The sequence below is a fragment of the Chaetodon auriga genome, chromosome 15, assembly GCF_051107435.1.
Source record: "Chaetodon auriga isolate fChaAug3 chromosome 15, fChaAug3.hap1, whole genome shotgun sequence".
NCBI lineage: Eukaryota > Metazoa > Chordata > Actinopteri > Chaetodontiformes > Chaetodontidae > Chaetodon > Chaetodon auriga.
The window spans coordinates 18,656,610-18,681,271 of record NC_135088.1 but is presented as its reverse complement, the minus strand read 5'-3'; the positions used below and the strand labels follow the sequence as shown (position 1 = coordinate 18,681,271).

At 41.4% G+C, this 24,662-nt stretch overlaps 3 protein-coding genes across 3 annotated transcripts in view; 1 reads left to right on the top strand and 2 right to left on the bottom strand.

Moving 5' to 3' along the window:
- Positions 1-104: 104 nt before the first annotated feature.
- stt3a (STT3 oligosaccharyltransferase complex catalytic subunit A) lies at positions 105-8,866 on the bottom strand. The gene is made up of 18 exons (XM_076750770.1): positions 8,810-8,866; positions 7,878-7,998; positions 7,722-7,782; positions 7,504-7,625; positions 7,137-7,282; positions 6,424-6,514; positions 6,229-6,335; positions 5,980-6,144; positions 5,582-5,762; positions 5,268-5,423; positions 5,036-5,127; positions 4,654-4,809; positions 2,378-2,566; positions 2,109-2,225; positions 1,931-2,033; positions 1,208-1,396; positions 981-1,096; positions 105-488 (listed from the first exon to the last, which is right to left on the bottom strand). Exons 2-18 carry the CDS (start codon positions 7,963-7,965, stop codon positions 450-452), a joined length of 2,118 nt encoding a protein of 705 aa, XP_076606885.1. The 5' UTR covers positions 7,966-7,998; positions 8,810-8,866; the 3' UTR covers positions 105-449.
- A 795-nt stretch (positions 8,867-9,661) lies between these two features.
- ei24 (EI24 autophagy associated transmembrane protein) lies at positions 9,662-19,106 on the bottom strand. The gene is made up of 11 exons (XM_076751178.1): positions 18,977-19,106; positions 17,537-17,673; positions 14,811-14,956; positions 14,161-14,221; positions 13,766-13,832; positions 13,557-13,681; positions 12,853-12,972; positions 11,856-11,967; positions 11,660-11,771; positions 11,179-11,253; positions 9,662-11,088 (listed from the first exon to the last, which is right to left on the bottom strand). Exons 2-11 carry the CDS (start codon positions 17,576-17,578, stop codon positions 10,926-10,928), a joined length of 1,023 nt encoding a protein of 340 aa, XP_076607293.1. The 5' UTR covers positions 17,579-17,673; positions 18,977-19,106; the 3' UTR covers positions 9,662-10,925.
- Positions 19,107-19,564: 458 nt separating this feature from the next.
- LOC143332577 (beta-galactosidase-1-like protein 2) overlaps positions 19,565-24,662 on the top strand; it is a 6,522-nt gene continuing 1,424 nt past the window's right edge. The window contains exons 1-14 of the mRNA XM_076750188.1: positions 19,565-19,656; positions 20,164-20,349; positions 20,451-20,519; positions 21,017-21,112; positions 21,438-21,546; positions 21,630-21,722; positions 21,866-21,947; positions 22,050-22,114; positions 22,203-22,287; positions 22,806-22,943; positions 23,141-23,221; positions 23,313-23,422; positions 23,531-23,677; positions 24,465-24,536. Coding sequence (XP_076606303.1) covers positions 19,565-19,656; positions 20,164-20,349; positions 20,451-20,519; positions 21,017-21,112; positions 21,438-21,546; positions 21,630-21,722; positions 21,866-21,947; positions 22,050-22,114; positions 22,203-22,287; positions 22,806-22,943; positions 23,141-23,221; positions 23,313-23,422; positions 23,531-23,677; positions 24,465-24,536 — 1,425 coding nt within the window. The remainder of the gene's footprint in view (positions 19,657-20,163; positions 20,350-20,450; positions 20,520-21,016; positions 21,113-21,437; positions 21,547-21,629; positions 21,723-21,865; positions 21,948-22,049; positions 22,115-22,202; positions 22,288-22,805; positions 22,944-23,140; positions 23,222-23,312; positions 23,423-23,530; positions 23,678-24,464; positions 24,537-24,662) is intronic.

Here is a 24,662-nt window from a genome sequence, read left to right as displayed (position 1 = left end):
TTTCTTAAATGTAAGGAAGTTGCAAATTATTCTTTCCCACATCAACTATCTCAATTATTTTGATCCATTTTATGAGAGGGGGGAAAAAAAGACAAAACCACTACTTTATCACATTTACTCCCACTTTAATTGACCACATTGTAAAAATCCAAAGCGCTCTTAAATGAACGCTACTTTCTTTTGACCGCTCCGTGGCGAATTACACTCCTGACATCAGACTGGACGTTTTGACACCAGCTCCCTCTGATCCCAGATGAGACATTTCATTATAACAAAATAAAAAAAAGAAAATCATCCACAAAAAAAAAGAAAGAAAAATCTCTTGGATGCAATTTTCTTCCCCCAAACAAAAGTATAAAAAGTATTCTTTTCCCACTCATCTGCAGACCACAGGGGAAGGTGTTCAGTGCTTTGCGCTAAAAGGCTGTTTTCACTGCTTTCGGAAGGTTTTATGTCCTTGAAAGACCCCGGTTGTCCAGATCTTTCACCTACAGGATGGAACACAAGACTTGGTTAGAAATGTCTTAAAATGCAGTTTTTCTGGGTTCATATTACATTTTTTGGGGTATAGCCTTAGGTAATAGTACAGTGGACAAGTTGACCTTCATTAAAAAAAGAAAAGGCCAGCCTCAGACAGACTGAACTACCATCAGTATTCCAGGGACAGTTTTTCATTTATGAATCAGGTTCAAATTATTCTATTGATATAGTACACTGTTGACTTGGCTTGTAAAACATATTACTATGTTTATCATCACTACAATGAATGCCCAAGAAAAGTAGCAAACTGTAACATGAGAAACTGGACAGATGAGTAAAATGATTGTTATAGCTGTAATTCAAGGTTTAGATTAAGAAATGAAATCAACCCTTCTGTTGTTCCAATTACCCTCAATCTGTCACATCTACAAAATGTTTGATTTCCCCAAATGAAGTGTTTCAGAAACAACAGGGTAAAGAAAAAAAATCAGCCATTTCACCTTGTATATCCTAACCAGCCAGTGCTCTGTTGTGTAGGCCTCCTCCAACACATCCAGCTCAAAGTCTTTGTTACCAATCTCAGCGTTCCTCACTCGGTCATAACCAGGTGGGCGCTCTGCAGGGGAGATCATTAAGATGTTACGACAGAACAGAAAGCTGTAGTTCTATAAAGAAGGACCAGCGAGCAGGTTAGGCGTGACGACAGGCGGGCTGTGGAGTTACTCACTGGCCTCTGTGTAGACCTGGCCAAAGCGGTAGTAGCACATCTTGTACATGAGGCAGTTGAGCAGGACGGGTGAGCCCTCGCGGTCCACTCTGAACTCTCCAGTGGGAGTATAGTAGTCGTGCTCCTTGATGTGTTTGCCCGTGTCTGTGCTTCCCCCAATACGGACCATCCACAGAAACTTATTGATGTCTGTGATGCAGACAGATATATTAGAGAAGTGGTGCTAAAAATGCCTTCTACAATATTGTGTCTTGTGTTTGGCTTCACTTTTCTATAAAATTCAATGACAAAGTCAGTCAATAACACAGGAACAGTTTGATGAACTGGCAATGCAGTTACTTCATGCAATGAATGTGTAAGCTAAGTACTTGCTAGTACAGCAAATTCAATGAAATACAACTCCAAAAATTTTAAAAATACCTGTTTGGCAGCTTAGTACACAGTCAGGTTAAGAATGGGGGGGAGGCATACCAAACAGTAGTTTTCTCTATTAAACTATTCAATGTAGAAGAGTTATTACAGTTATTACAACTGCAACTACATGTGAGGGTGTGTGGAAACATTCAAACAGTCGACCTTAACCTTAGCAAACAGACTATTAAAACCAAGCCTATTAGATCCAACTGTGTAAAATGCCAGTCTGTAGTGGGAATGTGTCTGTAGACGTGCACGTTTAAGTCGAGTAGCCACACTGACTCTGATCTACTGATATTTGGTACACACCATCTGAAGAATAGCCCGTCAGTCCCCCAAAGATGACCAGGACATAACTGACGTCCAGCTCCCTCATAATCTCATAGGCCCTCTCTTCTGTGGATGCCATGGCCTACAGAACAAACAACAGTCCAGTCAACAGGCAGCACTTCATAAACATGATTACCACAAAGGTGACCCAGCTCACCTGTCCAACTCTGGAGATGTGTGTGTTGTTCCACGTGTTGTTGTCCACTAGAATGGTTCGATTCGCCATGGCCGTTATCTGATAACCATAATCCCACCATGACATGACCTTGGCATCCTGGAAACACAAAATAAAACTCCAGAAACTGAATGGAAGCTCAGCAGACTAATGAGTAAATAACAATCAGCCCATGATTCACTTCATTCAAAACCCTAGTTGAAAAGTCTTTACTGATTTAATTATTCTTTATTGCTTTGGGTATAACTGACCTCAGGGGTGTTGTGGCGGAGCCAGTAGTAGGCCTCTCTGAAGTCATCAAAAATGATGCGGCTACCATCACCTCCACGGGCCGACAAGACAATTGAGGGAGAAGAGTAGGCTTCGCTGGTCACCCAGGTAGAGTGGAAGGTGTATGTGATGAGGAAGAAGGCCATAACTAGAATCATCCCACTGGCGACCTGTAAGAACATGCAGCACAGGATGTCATCAGATTTTAACCTTCTGTCTGTGGGGCCACCAGTGTGCTTTTATTCTGATGATTGAAATAAGAGAATTTCAGAAAAACTCTCTGCTTATTTATTTTTCAAGGGACATATACACTTTGAATTATCAACTCCTAACTTGAAACCTTGGCCCAGTGTTGTTGGCCATCTCATCAAGAAGTATAGCTAGAAGCTACTGAAAAAAGGTTGAGGTACCAGAACTGAATGTAGCTTCGGGGTCTGAAATGTGAAGCCAATGCAGAAGTGCCTTAAAGCTGCATTCTTTCAAATGACCAACAGTTGGTGGCTTACTGGTTGCAGAAAGAAGTCTGATTGTATAGAGGAGGTCTATGAGAGAATGACCCTACTCAGGGCTTTCCACAAGAATATGGAAAAGCCAGTCAGGAAAAATAACCAGCTAGGGGAGTCTGAGGGCACTCTTGTTCAAAGAAAATAAACATGGGGGCATGTTTTTAATCCCTCCCTTTAATACCTAGCACATGTATTAGTGTTAAATTATTATCCAACATTAGTTTGCATAATTGGGCAAAGGCAAAAATACAAAAGCATTCAGGACATTTCAAACTGTAAATTACAGCGTGAGGCTGAAGCATAGCCTACATATTCCTCAAATGAGCCAGGCCCGTTTAACTGTGTTTTACAAATGGCTCTGCTGTAATAACAAAATAGATAAGATCAAATCAAGCCCAGGACCTTCTTGCTGTGAGGCGACAGTGCCAACCCACTGTGCTGTGAAGATGTGGCAGGTGACGGTAAAATGCACATGCATGGCGAATTACAGTTTGTTGATCAAAACAATTTTCTAAGAATCAAAACTTAAATATATGAAAGTAAGCGGCTGGACTTAAATGAGTCGTCAGCTGTTCTCCCAGCTGGTGGCACTTATAAAAAGCTCTACCTACTTCTCACTTTATTTATTACCTCAGTAAACTATTTCCTAATGAGTTTATAGTCTAAATCGCCAGTTTCAAGTCTTCTGCAATACTCCCCAGCTCCACAGTCATCCAAATATGGGCACTTCTGGCTCCAAACAAACAAGATGGCGATGGCCATAATACCAGACTCAAGGCTTCAAAACAGCAGTCCTCAAATCAGTGGTGATGTCAGGGTGGCTATGTCCACTTCTATTACACAGTCTATTATTCAGGGCTCTACACTAACTTTTCCACTGGTAGCACTGGTGCGACCAACTTTCTCAGTTGGTCGCACCAGCACATGATTTTCCTATGAACTGGGCACATGCCTTGTCATTGGCATAGGTTGGGTTCACATTCAGCCCGTTTTTTTTCATCAGTGCGATCTGGGATTTGAATTGTGTGAACGGGAGTTCCTCTTTCGCTATGTTATAGGCAGTGTTAAACTTAATGACCATTTCGTTCTCTTCTGTTGAGTGATTACTCTCATCCATCCGCTGAAAAAAAGTCGGGAGGGGCTCGGTGTTTCGGGTGATGCATTGGTCCCGACAGGTCGTCTGATTCGGCACCTTTTGCTGGCTCTACCTAACCACCAGTCTCCTCCTCTCTCTCCTTATTTAGTTTTTGGAAAAAAAAAATCAGCAATAGACCGCTTCATTTTTGAGAATAGCGAAACGCTAGTCTTGGTGTCTTGAAGTTCTGTGCGCTGCGCGTGTATGCGACGGCTTATGTGCACGCGACGGCGCTGTCTCAACAGGAGAGAGTGCAGGTGGAGGCGGCTGACTAAGCTAGTGAAAAAAAAGGACGACTTTCAACCACAATGTCTAACACGGAGCAATAAAACTGATGCGCTCGCACGAACGCGACCAGATGAAATTCTTACTCGCAAACTCTGAAAAAAAGGTCGCATATGCGACCATTTTGGTCGCAGTCTCGAGCCCTGTTATTGCAATACTGTTATTTTCATGCTTCCTGCCGGTACTGGGTCAAAATGATGAGGTTTAACCAGTTTGAATCTAATGTTGTTTCAGGTCAAAGTGTTTACATGGTATACAAAATGTCAACAGAGTAGATGGCACTACCCTCTAACAGCCACAACAGCACCCTGAACCAGTCTGTCAGACCTACCTCATTTTTGATAGGGTAGGTGGAGTCCTGCTGCTTCTTGCTCTTCTTGTCGGGCCGGCTGACATCCAAGTTCTTCATGTAAGTGGTTAGCACCTGGGATACGCCAATGCCTGACAGGATGCACATGACTGGAGCCAGAACCAGCATCAGACGCACCTGAGGAGGCAACAAGGGAGCAGCACATTAATCCATGTGATGTAAAAAGTAGATGCACGTTCACTTTCTTAAATACCTGTTTTTCCATTTACTTCAGTTATGTGTAATGGTGTGAAGGTGCCATCTTCTGGTGACACTTGAAATGTGACAAACTCCAGAAGCAAAAAAATCAACAGCGTCCTGGAAAGTCCTTTGAGATGTACATCAAATGCTATGCAGGACGTACCATGACAGCTGAGAAATACATGCTGGTGACGCCATACATGATGATGAAGATCCTGGCATCCGACAGGTTGTTGAAACAGTAGTAAAGACCAACTGTAAGGAAAGGGAAGGTAACTGTCAGTCTCACGCAACAAGCATACATTGAGCTGTGTGTTTCATTGTGTGAAGGACAGAGTGATGCCACAGTATAAACCTCTTGTTACTCTGTGTGTTTCTGCTGAGTGTACACTCGCCTGGGAACATGAAGACAAGCAGCTGGAGGTCAAAGTAGTATGAGGACCAGGTTGTGGGCTGGTGCTCAGAGACAGAGGCGATGATGGGAATGTTGTTCTTGGCATAGGAGGGGTCCAGCAGGGAGTAGAAACGACCAGTCCATGGAGAGATCTTACCTGGGGGACACATACATTTGGTCAGTCATGGTCCAAAGCAAAAGAACGTCAAGGGGAAGGAAGGGAAGGACTGAAGCAAACATTTCAAAAAGATTTTTCCATCCACTACACCGGCCTTTGCCAATGTATCTATTGGTGCACCTTGTCAACCCTCTTACCAGTCAGCATGAGGACAGCGCCCACAGACAGCAGGATGAAGCCCACCAGAGAGATGACACTCTTGAACAGCACCTCAAATTGCTGGGCATTGAGTTTGCTGCGCAGGTAGTCCACAAAGGCATGAATCTGGCACAAGCCAAACATACCGAAGGCTGCCATGTGCTCTGATGACTGCACCGGCTGGTATATGAGAGAGGAGAGACAGGGAGGTGAACTATGTGTCACAGAAGAGAGTGAAACCTCTTTTCCCCAATCACAAGACACTGACTTTTGTATCTTTTTTGGACTAGATGATATTTTGACAATGACAATCAGGCAAGATTTTTTCTCTTTTTTGAACACTTTTCTGTCCATCAGAGCAACTCATATGACATAAGATGGTACATTTTCACCTTACCTGGAAACCAACAAAAGAGATCTGCATGGAGAGGATGGTGCCCAGGCAGTAAACTGTGCAGTAAGCCACATAGATGCGGTGAGAGAATCGGCCTGTGAGCATCAGAACCAGGACGTGGAGGGGGATAAGGTTGATCAGGAACACGTAGCCACCCCAGGAGGAAACCTAGACACACACAAACATCTTATTGGGATCTCTGTAAACTCTGAATAAATTCAGTAAATCATGTACTTTGTTAGATCTCCTCACCATGTAGAAGTAGGCAAGTGCGCATATGGACGACCAGTACACTGACCCCGTTTTGACAGCCTTAATCCACATGTAATAGGTCAACAGCATGCAGAAGATGGCGATACCTGAGTAAGATAGCACAGAGGAATTTCATTCATAATCTTCTAGTGATATTCTCTTTAAATTACATTGTTATGCACGTCAAACATGTACCTTCATTATCATAGGAGCCAGCAACAGAACGAGAGATGTAACCAGGCACCACTGCAATCATGGCAGCAGCCAGGAGCCCAGCACCTGCGTCCTACACAGACGAAAAACTATTTAGTGATAAAAGGATATACATTTATATTTGTTGATATCATCACATAAACAAAAGTATATTAAACTCATGCACATACTTCTAACGAGGCACTCCATTGATTTTCTTGACATGAAGATATGTTTATGTGTCAAAAGGACAATTAGTCAACCTGTGAAATCACTTGCACAATGTCTTCTGTGGCTTTGAAAGGAGCATTACGTCTGAGAAAGTAACTCTGATGATGTCATCAGGGTTATCTCAGATAATCTCAGATTGGTTTTGAGACCCAAGACAAATTTAAACAGAAGTGTTTGAAAGCGGCATTTACCAGGCAGACTAACTAAAGACATGACTGAATTACATTATACTAATTGTAGGGATCAGTGTTTTTGGAGCTCAACCCACATTATACAACACTTGAACTTCCCCTTTATGGGACCAATAAAGAGTTATCTTATCATGTACTCTGGATAAAAAAAGAAGGGATCTCTCTGCTTCTGCTGTTTAGATTTGGATGATTTTTTTCCCCAATCTGACCCTTATGAGTCCCTTAATGTAAATAAAGTGAGAGTTTATAACCCTACATGTCATAGCTGGTTGTGTATCCTAGTATGTGTTTTACCTTCAACTCCTTAGTGAAGTGGTAGGTCACTATGGCAGTGAAGGAGGAGAACAGGGGAGCCAGGAAGACACAGACATTACGGATGTCAATGGTAATGTGGAAAAAGTGTAAGACGTGGTACAGGACAGCAGAGGTGATCATCAGTCCTAGTGAGAGAGAAGAGAGGGAGACAAGAGGTGTTCAAGTACATCTTATATTAGTGCCAATGAAAGCAGTCTGTGTACATGAAGTACATTGACTTTTCTCTTCTGAACCTTACACAACACCTGATCTGCTCTACTTTGATGTTAAAACAACTAGGAACAAAGTTTATCAGCCCTCAGTCATCTACTTGTGCTGTTCTCCAGTCATTTTTTCTGAACTCTACCTGGATAAATGGTGCCACCAATGATCCTCCCCAGAGGATACCATGCCCTGTCATCAAACCAGTTGTGAAACTTATAAAATCCTTCTTCTGCCAGGAAGCGGGTCGTACGGTAGTTGAAGTACCTGAAGGATGAGAAGAAGGTGAAGGTGAGACACCAGTTTATGGAGGAAAATCTATGAACAACGCTCAGAAACAACCTTGACAGAAGTTTCACTTACGGATCAAACTCATGGATGACACTTTCAAACCTCAAGACGGAAAAGAGTCTGGTGGAGAATGCTGGAGAAAAGGAAAAGCACATGGATCAATGCGTTACACTTGTTTTTAGCATTACAGAGGCGGTGCTGTTGAGCAGAAGAAAAAAGAGGACTCACAGAGGACAGCAGCCATAGACAGGATGAGCAGCTTCAGCAGCGTGTCCTGTTTCTCATAGGACAAACGCAGGAAGCCCAGCTTGGTCATGTTGGCGAGGTTAGGGACAGCTCACCGTACTACCTGATGGGAGGAAGACAAGTACCGTAAGACTCAGGGGTACAGATAGGAGGACTGTGGAGAAAAGCCCTTTATGACCTAACATAAGTTTTTAGGGGGGAAAAAATACTGAACAAGAATCCTGCAAAATAAGAAAATCTTTTCAAGGTCACGTTGGAAGCACGCCAGACACTAAAAAAAAAAAAAAAAAATTAAAGTCTTCCAACTCCTAAGAGTCGACCTCCATGTCCAGCCCAACCAGATAAGGCCACGCAGTAAGATGTGGCCTCAGGAACCAGGAAGCACCCACGATGGAAAACTTCTGCAAGGATTCGTGCCCGTCTCCGCCAGAGTTTGCACGTTTTTCCAAACCGAGAACACAAACCATAAAGCTCAACAGAGCTCTAATTAATGCTAACTTTCAAGGTACTACTATCAGAGCGAGTACAGACACTACTATCATTGTGAGTACTGACAGTTAACCAACCCAGTGCAAGAACATGAGCACCAGCTAATATTTGTTAATTCGCTATTATCACGCATCATATGCATATTTAAAATTAATGCAAGCATTGTTACAGATTAGACAGAATCTTGTAGCTAGTCAGCATCAGGCCGGCTAGTATTGATGCTGCTTCCATACAGTTAAAAGTGTGTGAGTAGCTAGCGAGGCTAACCTGCTAGCTGCTGTATAATGAACAGCGCCTCTACTCTGACTTATTTTGAAAACATCACAGACTCCTTCACAAATGGCAAAAGGACAAAGTCCCAAAATAAAAATTGGTGCGTCTAAATGAGCTAACAGGTCTAATATTTGATGTTCATTAAGACTCACCCGCTCCGCTCCTGTTACTCATACACTATTCACAGACAACCTTCACCGTGAACTAATCCCGCCCCAACCACGCCATGAACCACGTTTATTGGTTAAAAGTCAGTCAACGGCAATCTCACATAAATCTGATTGGTTCTTGTGCTTTCAATCAAATTTGTTTCCCTTCCTTGCCGCTGTAGTGTAGTGACGTGTCCTTAGTGAGGAACGGCAGCATGTCGCCCCCTACTGGTGCAAAACTCTCAAGACAATATAATTTCAAAGGCGCAACCGCTTAACTATATGACAACGTAACTGTAACAGTTGGTTTAATAGGACAAAGTCAACCATTTATAACCAAGAGAACAGTATACTATAGGTATGTATGGGGATATAAGGTACGCAGTCTTAGCCTTTTTCATTTATTACTGTTGCACCTTTATAGCTGTTAATTTGCAAGACTGTACAATGTCTGTTTCTCCTCGGGTTCGTCAGATGAGTTTCTCCAGGATCCAGGCAGCATCAGCTTCTCAAGTGACCATTATAAAAGTAACCAGAATTTTTCAGTATGACAGGTTTAGTGCTGCTCAACATACAATGCTTCCTTTAGTGGACTGCACACCCACAATATCTACTTCTTTTCTTTATTGATCCCAATTTGGAAAACTTCTTTTAACCCTGCTCTATCACTGTATTGGATGGCACACATTTGAAATCAGGGATGAGTATAAAACAACTTTCCACATCCACTCCACTCTGCAATTGAAACTTGAGTCTGTGCTTTTGTGTTTAAAAGCTTCTCTATGCTGTGAGGTCTCAAACCAACTCTACTTGATCAACACCTTGCAGCAAAACCCTGAACACAGTGATAAAAAATATTGAATACTGACCAATTTTATTGAAATTAGACATATTACTTTTACAAAACCTCACTCACATATATCAGTCTGCACAAACACGACGCTCTTCTTACAATAATTGCACACCGTTTCAAAATCACAGCCCTCCCCATGGCCATGAGCTCTGATGTGTGAGAGAAAGGTTGGTGACTGGGTCGCTGCATGGTGGTGGGCCTCTGGTTGGACATTCAGGAAGTACAGCATTAACATCGTATACACAGCACAAAAAACAAACGGCCAGTGATCTGTTTTTGCTTCTGCTCTCTGGGGCAAACGAGGATGATCACCCATTGAATTGAGATATAAAGACTTGAACTACGTGACTCCTTCCTTTATTACAGAGCTTAGCATTGCAGTGGGTGACGTGAAATAAATAAAACAGATGCAGCAGTTTGGCAGTGTCATCTCACCTATCACCTACTAAATTCACACAGACTGAAAATGCTTAGGCCGCTTTTCCTTTGCTGGTGTCAGCTCGTGATTTGCAACATGTACATTTCATCAGACAGTGGAGTGAGATTTTAATGTAGGGTGAGACACCAAGAAAACCTTTAGTCAACACACGACAAGAGTGACTTTGTTATTTCTTTTCCATTACTAAGGTCACTAAACCTTTTTATAGCAGCTCTGGAACTGATTTGTATATTTTACTAAAAACAAAGCTCTTACAGGATAAAAAAACATCCCTTTTTAACTGTACAAGGTTATTCCTGGAACTGCTTGGACGCCAACATTTGACAGAGACACATATCCATGTGCAAGAAAGCATTCAATCTGTGAGGAAGGAATGGAACTTGCAACATCAAGAAAACATGTAGGTAAAACACGACATGTGCATTGCTTCTGAACACAAACAAGCCCCTTCAATGTTAAAAAAGATCCTTCTTTAGTCACACGTTTGCTCAAACATTAAAACTACATGATTTCTTGTGCTGTAATTTATTAAAGGGGAGTCACTCAAATGGCACATTATACAAAAAAAAAAGACAGAAAGTTCACAAAAGAAAACAAGTGAAGAGCTGAGTATATAATGTGTTTTGAGTGTGAGGCACAGGGCAGTCGATTTTTGTGTCACACTGAAAACGCGTTTGGTGGGTGCTGCAATTGAAGAAGCAAAGGGCCAGAATTTAGATAAAAACATGTAAACCCTTTGTGCTAAACCATTTATCATCTTCATTAAGGGAAATCACATCGAGTGAAGCCATCATCCACTGCTTTCCTCTCTCCTTCGAGCAGCTCCATCACTGGCTGGGCAGAGGTCTCTGGCGGGTCGGGGAGGTGTGGGGGGACGACAGCCTCTCTGAGGAGGTGGACGACGTCAGGGAGGACTGCAGGTGGACAGTCTTGTGGAAAAGCTTGTTGCTGATCAGCACAACCAATGAGAAGAGACGCAGCTGGAAGTGGCTGAAAGAGTGGAAGAGACAAATGTGAGCAGTGACTCGTGCGTCGAGAGAAACTTTTTAAGAAACATGGTCGTCTTCATTTCAGACTCACTACAGCTTTGTTGGCGTCTTGGCCTCATTCGCGCTGATGATGAATAGAGGGAAGAGGATGGAGAACAAGCAGCCACTATGTAGAAAAGAAAGAACAAAAACAAAGCATACAGTAAATGCAGTGAATGAGAACTCAGCCCACAGAGACCATGAGGTCTGTTTTCTGTAAATAACGACCCATATTTCATGGATTATTTTCAGCCAAAAAAACCTCTTTGACTTCAGGCAGGATGTGACCCTGGAGGACGTCAGTGTTTCTTTTTTAGTTATTTAGTTACTTTATTCTCAGGCTGTTTTTTTTTTTTTTAGAATCCCATAGGTCATAAATTGACATTTCATTAACATTTGAGCATAGATTATTTTGTTATATATGCTGTTACCAGTTTTAGGAAAAGTCTGCCTCTTTCACTATTTGGTTTTCTTACTAAAGGCACAGACACATAACGAAAACACAAGAACTGATTTCTTTTTAGAAGTCTTACCTAATGATGTATGAGGAGGGCAGAGCAGTCAACAGAGCCATGGGCAAACCGAAGCCAAAGTAGTACGGCCAGTTTCTCTCAATATTGGACAGCCGCTGGTGCATCTCAATGCCTGAAACAAACATTAGCAGTTCTGAGTCCTCCAGTCAGTCCAGATCATTTATTTTGGGAGTAGAATGTAATGCGAGCATCTCACCATGATTGAACCAGCGATACTCAAAGCAGTACAAGGAGTAGAGTAGAGACATGTGGAGGAGGCTAACCATCTGTCCAATGGCATCAATGGGGAAGAGGCTAACAATCATACCCTAGAAAATACACAACACAACTATATTCAACAAGAGGAGAGAAATTTCTGCATTTTTAAATCTTTTTTCTTTGGTGAAGAGAGTTGAGAGATTAATGCAGATCAGGCTGTGGTTCAAAAAACGTCCTCATAAGTAACAACAGACCTTTTTAAAAGAAACAATTTCACAAAACTAGAATCACCACCTCATGTACTCATGTATGTAGTGAAGACTTTGAAGGAATTTAATAACAGGCTTTGTCTTTTTTTACTGAAATGGAAGTTATCTCTAAATTGACATGTATGATGCTATTGAATAATTTCTAGTAAGAAACTTGCTGTCTTCACTTTGAGACTATTTTCCAGAGGACTGACAGAGAGCTTCATCACATGGTGTAACGACAATCACATGAAGCTCAACATCAGCAGAACCAATCAGCTTGCGGTGGACTACAATGACTCAAATATGGATGTTGCTGCAAAGAAGCTACAAAGTGTAAAACGTGGATTCTTCACACACATCTTCAAGCTGACAGCAGTGAAGATCGAAACAATCAGCACAGTTTCAAGGTGGACGCTCAAGATTGCTGAATAATGGACAAAAAGTCACATAATCAGTTTATCCTATGAGACATTCGTGTGGAGTATTGTCATAATTAGCACATGAATTCTTGAGTTATGGCAAAACATGTGTTTTGTGTGGTCACAGTGACCTTTGACCACCAAAGTGTTATCAGTCCATTCTTGAACAGACATTTGTGTGAAATTTTGTCACGGTTAACGCTTTAATTCTGGAATGGGACGGGCATGGGGTGACCTTTGGCCACCAAAATTGAATCAGTTAATCCTTGAGGGAACCTTATTTTTAAATGATGAAAACCAAACTTAAGGTTGTGCAAAAATGTACCTGAATGAGGAAGAGTGCCTGGAGGAGAAGGTTAAAGAGCATGTCAGCGATGATCTTACTGACGCTGGGGAACGGCTGCGCTTTACATCCAGACACTTCAAATGCTAGGTCAGCTATGTCCTGTAAGAGAGAAGAAAACACTCACATCTCTGTCTGCGTCTGTGTAATCAAAGGGCAACAGAGCAACATCAAGGTTTAGAAGATAATTTCCTTTTGCTTTGTGATGGCAATATGAGATGACAGGAGATAAAACTTGACTAAAAGCAGACTGTTGTTTCTGTGTAATGAAATGACTTCAATAACTGTATTTTAATAGGTCCTGTATTTAGTACTACGATGTCCTGACCTTCTCACATAAAAGCGCTCAGAAAAGTCCTGAATAGTTTTCCTAGAACGTGCTTCGGGCAACAAGTTAGAATTTCATGCTAATTGAAACACTTCTGTGTATGCTGTTGTGAGCGTGCAGATGTTTCATAATGAAAGCCCTCCAGTGATGCCTCATGGGGTCAAAGCTTGTTTTCATTAGCAGCTGGAAGGCTTAGGAGTCCGGATGAGTGGTGTGACTTCACTTCAACTCACTACCGAATAAAAAGTAATCTATATCTACAGGTTGACAGACCGTGTAATGGGATCTATGCGTAGATTTTAAAAAGGCCACCAGTTCTGTCTTCAGATCAGTACAGCCTAACAAAGCCGGGCCTAACCTGGAACCAGATGGCGTTGACGATCTTGCTGAGGACGAAGAGAGGGAGAACCCAGAGAGCGCTGAAAACGGAGGTCAGGATGAACTCTAACCAGGACCACACACTGCCATGGAGGGAGGGGTCACCTGGAGCAAAAACAGCTTGTTGACATGCTGCTTCCTACCATAAGTCAGAGAACCTGGCCCAGATTCATTAGCAGCCATACATACCGATGATTTTTGCTGTGAGAGTCTGCAGCAGAGGGATAAACACCCGGTAAAAGAGAAACAGACTGAGCTGGAGAGAGAAAATGCTCCCGTTACTCTTCAACTCATGCTTCCTCATGCAACAGGATTTTCAAAATCTGGTATTTGGCCGGATATTTAAAGGATCAACCTCAAAAAATACACAATCAGACAGAACATGGATGTATGAGAGCTGGTTATCTGAGAGATCACTACTTTAACTGACATCTGCAAGAAGGACTTGTTCCCAAAATTGTCCAGAAGCTAAAAGATGAGTTTGGGACAACACGTGGCTAAAAAGCAGCCATCCAGAAGCACTACTGTCATGGAAACTCAAAACTTGCAGCTGTAAAGCATAGGTGGTGTGTGAGAGATCTTACCCAGAACACTCCTCCATTCCAGGCACAGCACTGAAAAATCCTGCTGGCTACTTTGGGTTCACTGAGAGAGAAAAGAAATAATGACAACATATGCGACTGTTGAAAAATAAAAGATAGTTTGGTTTCACTTTAAATTTACTTCTCTTATTTAACCAGTCAGACAAACTCATGGATGCTATTAACATGTCTGTGTTTGCATAGTGAAGGTTTGGAACAGGAGCAGGTCCTTTTAAAAGACGGGATATTACAGCCGCAGAGCTCCATGACTGCTTCAATTAAACGTGTTATTTACTAATTTCTAAAGTTATTTTCGTTATTAAGAGTGTCATGAGAATACAGAACGATTTGCAACCACTTCTTGTTCAACTGAGCAAAGAGCCACAGTGCATGCTGACCTGACTTCAACACTAGCTAAGGAAAACCTAAGCATCTCTGTTCTTATGGTAAATATAGCCATCTGCTTGGTGGAGCGTGTGGGAAATGCACAGCATAGGAGGTGCACAGGAGGTTCTACCAAGAGGATCATGTCAGGAGGCGTTCCATTCCCAGCTTTTTCAGAATAGCAATAAAGCAGACTCAAACATATCTGTGAGCTTATCTGCACATCAGTAGTATTGTCAGTGAAATATGCAGCTTTTTGTCTGGCCTACTTGTCCGGTTTGCGCTCCTCACTCTGTGCCCGTCTCTGTGCCAGGGCCCCACTGGCCCTTCTCCTCCTCTGCTCTTCCCTTTTCTGCTGGATGCGGGCGTCCAGCTTGGAGATTGTCCCAATCCCCAATATGGAGTCCTTGATCCCCTGGAGAACCCAGAGCACGGAAGAATACACATAAGGCGTTTGTTTCAAACTGTAATGGAGCTTTGAAATGTCCCAATAAATGCTTCTTGAACACAAGGATTAGGCTCATACAGGTATTTGAAGGCATGTTCTAGGACTTGCTGATTCTGTGCACAAAGCTGTGCACAGCCAACGCTTCAGGTCAATGTTTATCTTTTTGTTTAATTAATGTCATGATGACCAGAAACCATCCTGAGGCCCTCTCTGAAAGTTCTTTCAAAGTCAGGAGGATTTCACGACAGGTCAACCACAATGACAACAGAAGATTTTTGGTAAAATGCTGTACTGCACTGTCATCTTTCCTCCACCCAACCATCTAAAACACATTTACATAAAAAAGAAAAGAAAAAACACCAACTCTGTTACTCCATCATATCAGAGGCGAACAATGGAGGCTGGATGACATCCAATTTTGAATCAAGCTGACTGACCTATTATTGATCAATAGCTATTAAATACCGTTAGACGGATGGCGTGGAGCCCGGAGGTGTTCAGTATGAAATACATTATTGTGAAATAAGTAATAACATGAACAAATTGTGTAAAATATATGAACAAAACAATAAATTGTGTAACTATTTAAGAAATTATTAAAATTCAAAAAAGTTCCATATTATGAAATGTTATTTCATCTTTTTTATTTCCATGATAACAGAGTCTAATAGGACAACCTTTTTATCTGGCAAGAGACATCTTTATTTCAAAATGGCATTTTTTCTAAAATTTGTTATTTCATTATGCCATTTTCCACAATTAAGTTTTTTTCCTGCCACTTTTTATATCATAGTGATCCTTTTTATTTGATAATGTCACTGTCACCAGATCTAGCCAGCTAGCTGCTACTAGATAGAGCAACAACAATGCTGAAGTTATTCTGAACCAAACAAACAACTAGAGGCTGCCGCTGGAAATAAACATTGTGTACAGACACTAAGACTAACATCTCCTCTTATTTACTTTTGATTATTCCAGAGACAAACATTATCTTTGGAGTACAGCCAGCTCACAATCAAGCTGATGATACAAAATGAGAAACTTAGGTAAGGTAATAGGTAATAAAAGCTAATAAACAGAAAATGAAGTTCAACCATGCTCATTTGTCGAGAACAAAAGTACACAAAAACAGCTCACAGAGGGTGATGGTGTTGTACTGGACTGCATTATGCTGAAAGGTGTTGTAATATTTTGTCATCCTCTTTTACATTCAGCCCTGATTGCAAAAAAGTTGCTGTGTAAAACGTAAATAAAAACAGAATGCAATGATTTACAATTTTTTCAGATTATATTCAAATGAATACAGTACAAAGACAAGACATTTCATGTTAAATGGATAAACTTTCTTGATTTTGTTGAAGTACTCATTCATTCTGAGTTTGATGTCTGCAACACGTTCCAGAAAAAGTTGATGCATGTTTACTACTGTGTTACATCACTTTGTCTTTAAACAGCGATCAGTGAGCGTTTGGGAACTGAGGACACTAATTGCTGAAGTTTTGAAAGTGAAATTCTTTCCCATTCTTGCTTGAAATACAACTTCAGTTGCTCAACAGTGTGTTGTTGTGTTTTGGGCTTCATGATGACACATTTTCAATGGCGGACAGGTCTGGGCTGCAGGCAGGCCAGTCTCGAACCCACACTCTTTTACTACAAAGCCACGCTGCTGTAACGCGTCCAGAATGTGGCTTGGCATTGTCTTGGTGGCATAAGCGGAGACAACCCTGAAAAAGGCGTTGTCTGGATGGAAGCGTATGTTGCTCCAAAACCTGTTTGTACCTTTCAGCATTAATGGTGCCTTCACAGATGTGCATGTTACCCCTGCATGGGCACTAACACACTCCACATCATCACAGGTGCTAGCTCTGAACTTTGCACTGGTAACAGTCTGGATGCTCATTTTCCTCTTTAGTCCAGGGGACATGACGTCCATGATTTCCAAAAACAATCTGAAATGTTTTCTCATCAGACCACAGCACACTTTTCCACTTCAGTCAATCTCAGACGAGCTTGGGCTCAGAGAAGTGTGCAGCATTTCTGGATGTTGTTCGTACAAGCCTTTTGCTTTGCACAATCAAGTCTTAACTTGCATTTATAGATGCAGCAACGCACTGTGTTTACCAACAGTGGTTTCCAAAGTGTTTGTGAACTGTTCCTGGCTAGTGGTGAACCTCACTCCATCCTTGCTTGTGAACTACTGAGCCTTTCCAGGATGCCCCTTTCATACCCAATCATGATCCTATCACCTGTTACCAATGAACCTGTTTACCTGTGGAATGTTCTGTGTACTGTTTTCAACAGAATGAGTTGAAAAAGATTTGCAACTCATTCTCTTTTTATCAACTTTTTACACAGCATGCTAACACCTTTCAATATAAGTGCACCTTATGAAGTTGCCAGTGAGATTATGTCACTGCCATTTCAAAATAAGGCAGAATGCGTCCATCAGTTTGAAAGCATGCATCTGCTTCACCGTCAATGACCTACACCCTCGTGCCTTGTGTCATAGCTTTTGTGTGAGTACTGTGTGTGCGTGTGTCTGCTGACCGTCGCAACATTGCGGAGGAACGCCCTGACGCTGTCTGTCATCTCTGGACCAGCTGCAGATCCATCAACTGCAGAAGGAGGGGGGGGTGGTGACCTGGTGGTCAGCTCTCATGGCAGGGAGGGGCTCACCCAGTAACCTGCCACAACCCAGAAACCAAGGAAACAAAATGAGGACAAGAGCTAGCAGGTGGAAGTCCTTCTAGAAATTTACAATAATCGTTAAAATGCAGAGTTAAACAGCAGAAGATGTAGTCAGTGGAGACTGGTTCTGTAATGAATTTGCAATATAAGGTTGACTTTGTCTACATAATTTTCTCACCCATGTCAGCTCTATTCAGCAAAATTAGTAGAAATTAGCATATTCATAACATCAGTGCTTTAGATCTTGTCATTTATGAATTTGACAGTTTGTCATGTGTACATATATCAATACCTCAAACTTTCCTGCAAGACATTGCTGTTATTTGACTTCAAAAACAATGACAGTTATCACAAACATGACAAAAACACTTCTGGCCTTGAGGCCGTTCAATAACAAACAGCTGTTCAGCACTTTTTCCATACTTTGGAATGTAATTATTATATTACTGAAATTTGGTAGCCATTTTGTTCTGATTCACATCTGATCTAACTTTGTTTAAAGAAAAATGTTATGAAGAAAATGTTATGCTAATTGTGTGATTTCTCTCTAAAATGTTTCAGCAAGTCTTTCCTTTGTAATGTTACTGGAAATGATACTGTAAAATATATGTGTGGTCATTTAGCATTCAGTAAGTGTAATGTCGATACACGAAGAAGAAAACAGGACACAAACTGGCAGAGGTCTACCTGGATCTGATGTCGGCAACTTAGCCTATTTACCTATTAAGTGAAACTGAAATTAGCAAAACCAACGCCAGTGTTCAGTTATACTTCTATTGTCCGACTTCTTTAAAACAAACCCACGAATTTGCACGTATGGTAACGTTAACTGCAAACCTCACACGTTATTCTCAAATGACCGAGTCTCTATCACTAGCATAACTTTAGTAACAGAATGACAGCGAAACGTACATTCAGGCAGCGTCTTTCAGTGATACTGTTTGTGTAAGTTCACGTTAGCAGGCTGACTCAGTGGGTTAGCTGAAATAGGTGATAGCGTAACGTTACAGTCAGGGTAAACTGGCTCTGTCTGGCCTGCAGAAAACTCTGAACAGTTTCATACGTGGAGACCCTCACTGTGTTGCTAGTGTGGTCAGCATGATACCTCTGGTCTCACAATTTCTGACTTTCGTTGGTTTGTTTGGTGCTCTGTTAGCTTGTCTGTCTGTGTAGCTAGCTAGCTAGAACTATTAACGCTCAACAACTAATTTAACTGTTGTGTTTTTCGTCAAGACAACGTCTCAACACGCGTGCAAAGTCGTAGACAGAGCACACAGTGACCCGCCGGATCTTCCTTACCTCATGCGACAGGCTCAGGGTTATATTAACTTCGTTAATTCTTTCTTTTCCCCCCTTAATGTGACAACAACACCAAACAGACACCACCAGAACCCTGGGCCGTGGAAAACATATTGCGCAAGCTCCGACTGCTAAGGATCATGGGAAGTGTAGTTTCTTGGAGGAGGAGGGGCGAGGAGCATCCCTTTTACCTAATTACAGACGAAAATAGCATATTAAACAATCATTGAAAATGTTTGTATTATATTAATAAGTACTCAGTTCTTTGTTGTTATTTCTGATAATTTATTTTGGGTAATTTAAGAAAGATAATTATGTTTTCATTTGATTTGATTTTAAATATGTTGAATGTTCAAGTTTGTTTTAATAAATCCATATTTAATAATTGTAATTGTTTTTAAGCAAAACAAAAGTGATACAGACACATCGACACACCCTGAGGTGTGAGAGATTTCCATGGCTGCTCAGGGGCACTCCCACGAGGCGGTGCGCTGTTCACGCCAGCGTCATGCGCTCATCTGTTCTCAGATGTTGTAAAGTGAACTGGATTGCTGCCTATGTCACTGGAAGGCATCTCACATCCTATCGATGGTTGTCTGTAGGATAAGAAATGCGCACAAAAAGAAGTATGCACTTATCTGCCTGTGCATTGTTGGTTTCATCATGTATAGATATTTCAGGTAAGTTCATTTCTTAGTGTTAGTCTTCATTATGTTTCCGTTAGAGCTACTTTGAGACTATCTGTGACTAATGCAGTACTTTATTACTTTATTATTACAAACTGCTACAGACCCATTACTGTATGAAGTCAATTTCTATAGAGTTATTGTACTGATACCGTGATATTAGATACAGCTTCTTAGTGAACCAATTATCAAAGCATCACTTTAATTCATTGAATATTTTTTTTGCTAGTTGGACAGACTTTAACTACAGCATTAAGAAAGTTATGGGGAACTGTAGAGTGAAAAAAGTTGAAATAACATTTTGAAAGGCTAATATGAAGTGCTAAATCTCATCTGCTGAAGTCTTGTTTCTAAGCATCTCGCTATTTCTTTATGGTTGTTTTCACCAATACAAGAGTCTGCAAATTCCAATCAAGCATGTCATGCGGTCTATTCAAGCACAATAGCCTATGTGCTGTATTATGGGAGCGTGACACAAATAAGCTACAGTTCCTCTTCCAGGATACCAGCAGGGGGACGGAGAATGAGCAGGAAGGTGGGCCTGAGTGCTAACTCGTCTCAGCTCACCCTGGAGGGACAGCCCTTCCACATCCTCGGGGGATCCATCCACTACTTCCGTGTGCCCAGGGCCTACTGGAGGGACCGCTTGATGAAAATGAAGGCCTGTGGCATCAACACCCTCACTACGTAGGGAAATATATACACCATACACCATAGTAGGTTGTATTTTGTTTCCCAAGACTGGCCACTGGTTGAATATTAACAGAGAACATCCTGGATCCTTGCAGGTATGTGCCATGGAGTCTGCACCAGCCAGAGAGAGGGCTTTTCAACTTCTACTCACAGCTGGATTTAGAGTAAGGAGTAGTGTCACTCTCCCCTGACCTGAATACAAAAACTCACTTATGTTTGGTCACTATGCAGTTTGTTGCTTATGGGAGTGCAGCCCATGCTCTCATTAAACCAAACATGCAGCTTAAAAATGTCCATAAAAGAATGAAAACACTTGCGCCACCTACTTAGTTGTTCCAACTATATGAACTGCTCTAAGGCGTGTTAAGAACACACTCCCTTTCTCCTCATCATTTAAGTCCCAGTGTTAGAGGCTGAGAGACCCCGCCTGACAACAGCAGCATCTCCCCAACAACAGCAGCTTAACAAGCAATTAACAACACAGCAGTAATAAGTAAGGAGGGATGTGACGCCTTAGTGTGTTGTTGTGGTTGTTGTTGTGGTTGTTGCCAAGCTCATTTCACACTCCTCACACAACAAAATATTGGGTTTCATGGGAAGTCTAAACTTGGTGTTTGTGATAGTAAATTCTTATTGATTGTCTTTTCCATCTGGGTTTCAGAGCCTATATCCATCTTGCTGCTGAACTGGGATTGTGGGTGATTTTACGTCCAGGGCCCTACATTTCCTCTGAGCTGGACTTAGGAGGACTGCCAAGGTTAGAGCTAGTATTCTTTGCATATTACAGTTTAAGGAAAAATATGTGTTTTTGCAAATAGAGATCCCAGTTTTCTTTGTATGTATGAAAGTAGGATGTAGATTTATACCCAAAGCCTGTCCAATGCTTTGTTCAACAAGCTGACTAGTTTATACTCCTGAATAGATTAATTGAGTGGAGTCTGGGTGAAAAAGTCTTGCCGTAAGAGAAGACTCACCCAGTGTGTCAGGTTTTGTCCACTATGTTACATTTACTGTGCCTCCATTGTTCTTGAGCTCTGTGGATTTAGTCATGCCTAAGTATCTCGTTTTCTGTCTCTTTGCAGCTGGCTCCTCAGCGATGGTAACATGAGGCTGAGGACGACATACCCAGGCTTTACTCAGGCTGTCAATACTTTTTTTGACAAACTTATACCAAAAGTGGTTCCATTACAGGTTGTTTTTTTGTCACTAAAGCTGTAAAGTTTGTCTCCAGTTCATTTAAGTTGTGTTCTTTAAAATTTGTTTATGTTTTTCAGTTCAAGAAAGGGGGCCCCATTATTGCAGTGCAGGTCGAAAACGAGTATGGATCCTTTGCAAAGGATGAAAGTTACATGCTTTTCATTAAAGAGGTGATGTGATGTGCTTGTTTGATTAAAATGTCACCTTTACCCTACATTAAAACACACATGCACAAATGGAGATTGATATTGATAGAATGGACCAATCTGATGATGTTTGTATCTTCTGTTGTGACATTCTGTTTTATTTAAAGGCTTTACAGTCCAGAGGAATAAGTGAGCTCATGCTCACATCAGACAGCCACAACACATTAAAGTCAGGGGGTGTAGATGGAGGTACAGTACATTAATGCACACGCACACGCACACGCACACACACACACACACACACACACACACACACACACACAGCTTACCTTGTGATTTCATATCTTGCAGCAATCAGATCAGTGAAGCTGCAGAAGTTAAATCAGAGAAACATCCAGGATCTGAGTGCTATCCAGGTATGTATCTTATCTTTGCACATCATTTCACTCTCTGTCACTGTGGGTTCATGCAATCCTGTGGGATTTTTTCTGTGTTGTTTGTCAGCCCAACAGCCCCACCCTGGTGATGGACTACTGGACTGGCTGGTATGATGTATGGGGTGATGTCCACCATGTGCTTCCCCCGGAGGGTAAGGATGCTTCTCCTTGTTGTTGTTGCACCTTTCTATCAATACTTGCCTTTTATTCTTTATTAGCCTGAGCCATCCCAGGACTGAGTGTAGGCTCATACTGTGCGATTCAGCCAAAGATAAAGATAAACCTTGGATTATACATCATTTTTGATTTTGTTTTATGCAGTTTTTGGCACAAAAAATCTGTTGTTTTGCTTAAAAAATACTGGTTAGTTAGTTTTGATAAACACACATTGATAAAGTCGGGTCAAAATATTATATCTCAAGTCACATTTATGCTGTAAACAAATTCTCCATGGTGTGTTTTCTATTTATTTTCCTACCGCTTTGTTTTTTTGCATAAGGAACACCAGCTAGATGCAAACAATGTAAATGCAAATGTGCGTGTGAGCAGAGGGTCAAAGAGGTTTCTCTGACTCGACTTAAAAACTGTATTATCATTTCCTTGCCGCAGGGACTTTTACGTTTTTAAGGAGTCAGTTTGTGTACAGTGAACATGTTGCACTTCTTGTCAGATATGGTGTCCACCGTGAGAGAAATTCTGAGGCGAGGCATGTCTGTCAACCTCTACATGTTCCATGGAGGCTCCACTTTTGGCTTCATGAGCGGAGCACTCGCTGATCCTTCCTACAAAGCGTTGGTCCCCAGCTATGGTTGGTTCCTCTGTGCCATGTGCTCTATCACAAACAAGCGAGCCATGTCACAGATGCAAATTTACAAAGATTTTATTCTAATGATTCAATGCAGTGTCACGGCTGGAGAATATGTTCCTAAGAACAGCACTGACCTGAAGAACCAGCAGGCGGCAGCACATGATAGTTAATCTATGTTATGTTGCCATGTTTGACAGATTATGATGCTCCCTTGTCTGAAGCTGGGGAGTACACTCCAAAGTACCATCTCCTTAGGGATTTACTTTCTCGCTACAGCAGTAAGTTAAACACATAGTTTAAATGAGAATGAAGTTAGTGAATGCTTGATCGACCTCTTTGCCTGATCTTGTATTTGACCTGTCTGTACAGGAGGAGACAGTTTCCCCGACATGCCAGCCCTGCATTACAGGGAGGCTTATGAAGCTGCTATCATGTACCAACACCTGTCCTTATGGGATGCTTTGAGCTTCACTGAGGGAGTATGTTTTATGTAAGATTATTTGTTGCTGATATGTGTAATGAATGTAATTTTTTTTTTTGCCTTTCAGTCAAGGAGGTCAGTTAATTTTTTTTAAACTTTTCTGCAGCCATTTAAGTCAGCAAAGCCAGTAAACATGGAGAATCTACCAGTGAACAACAGGAACGGCCAGTCCTATGGATACACACTATATGAGACTACCATCACCAGTGGAGGATTATTGAAGTCTGGAGACAACGTCCGAGACCGTGCCCGAGTGAGTCATGATGGCCCATCATTCTGACCTTAAGCAGTATGGATGTGGTTTCCTTGTGTTAACCTATTCCAGACATTATGTTTCTTGATGTGTATGTTGCCACTGAAGCTGAACTTAAAGGAGAAGTTTGACATTTTTGGAAATAATGCTTTCGTGCTGCGACTTAATCAAAAACAAGAACATTAATACAACTGTGTACAGAATACGAAGCTAGCTTGGCTCTGTCCAAAGGGAATAAATGTGCCTGCCAACAGCTTGTTAGCTCCCTGATTTTATTACATCTTATGTGTTTAATCTGCACAAAAAAAGAAAAAAAAAAAATTATGTGAGTTATGTTCCTGATAATTTCTTGGCTAGCTGCACTGATTTCCTGCAGACTACTTGTCAGCGTGAGACATCAGATATAAAACTGATGTTTATTAGTGAGCATTAGATGTGCTGGTGGTCAGGTCTTGTCTCCATTGGACAAAATCAGACTGGTTGTTTCCTGGTTTTAGTTTCCAATTTAATTGACATATATGAGAGTGGTGTCAATCTTCTCATCTAACTCTCAGCAAGAAAGCAAATAAGTATGTTTCCCAAAATGTTGAACTGTTCCTTTAATGTCAGTCAAACAGTTGTCACCCAGTATTGTTGGTATACCCAAAGTACAGCACATGAAAGTAGTGTAGAGGTGATGACTGTGGTGGCACTTGGCAAAGTCATCTTTGAGATATTTCATTCAAGTGAAGCAGAATTTATGTGTGATGTACTATCGTTTATATGACAGTGATGTTTTTCTTCCTAGGTGTTTGTAGACAGAAGCTACATTGGCCTTTTCAAACGCCGGAGCCAGGAGTTGGCAGTTCCTGATGGTAAGGTATGGAATCAAATTGAACAATGAAGACAAATGTCCAATAAACATCATTCATAGTTTTCAGATGTGATAGAAGCTGAAGTGTTGGCTGTGTTGTAGTCAAAACGTGAAAAAGTCATACAAGCAATG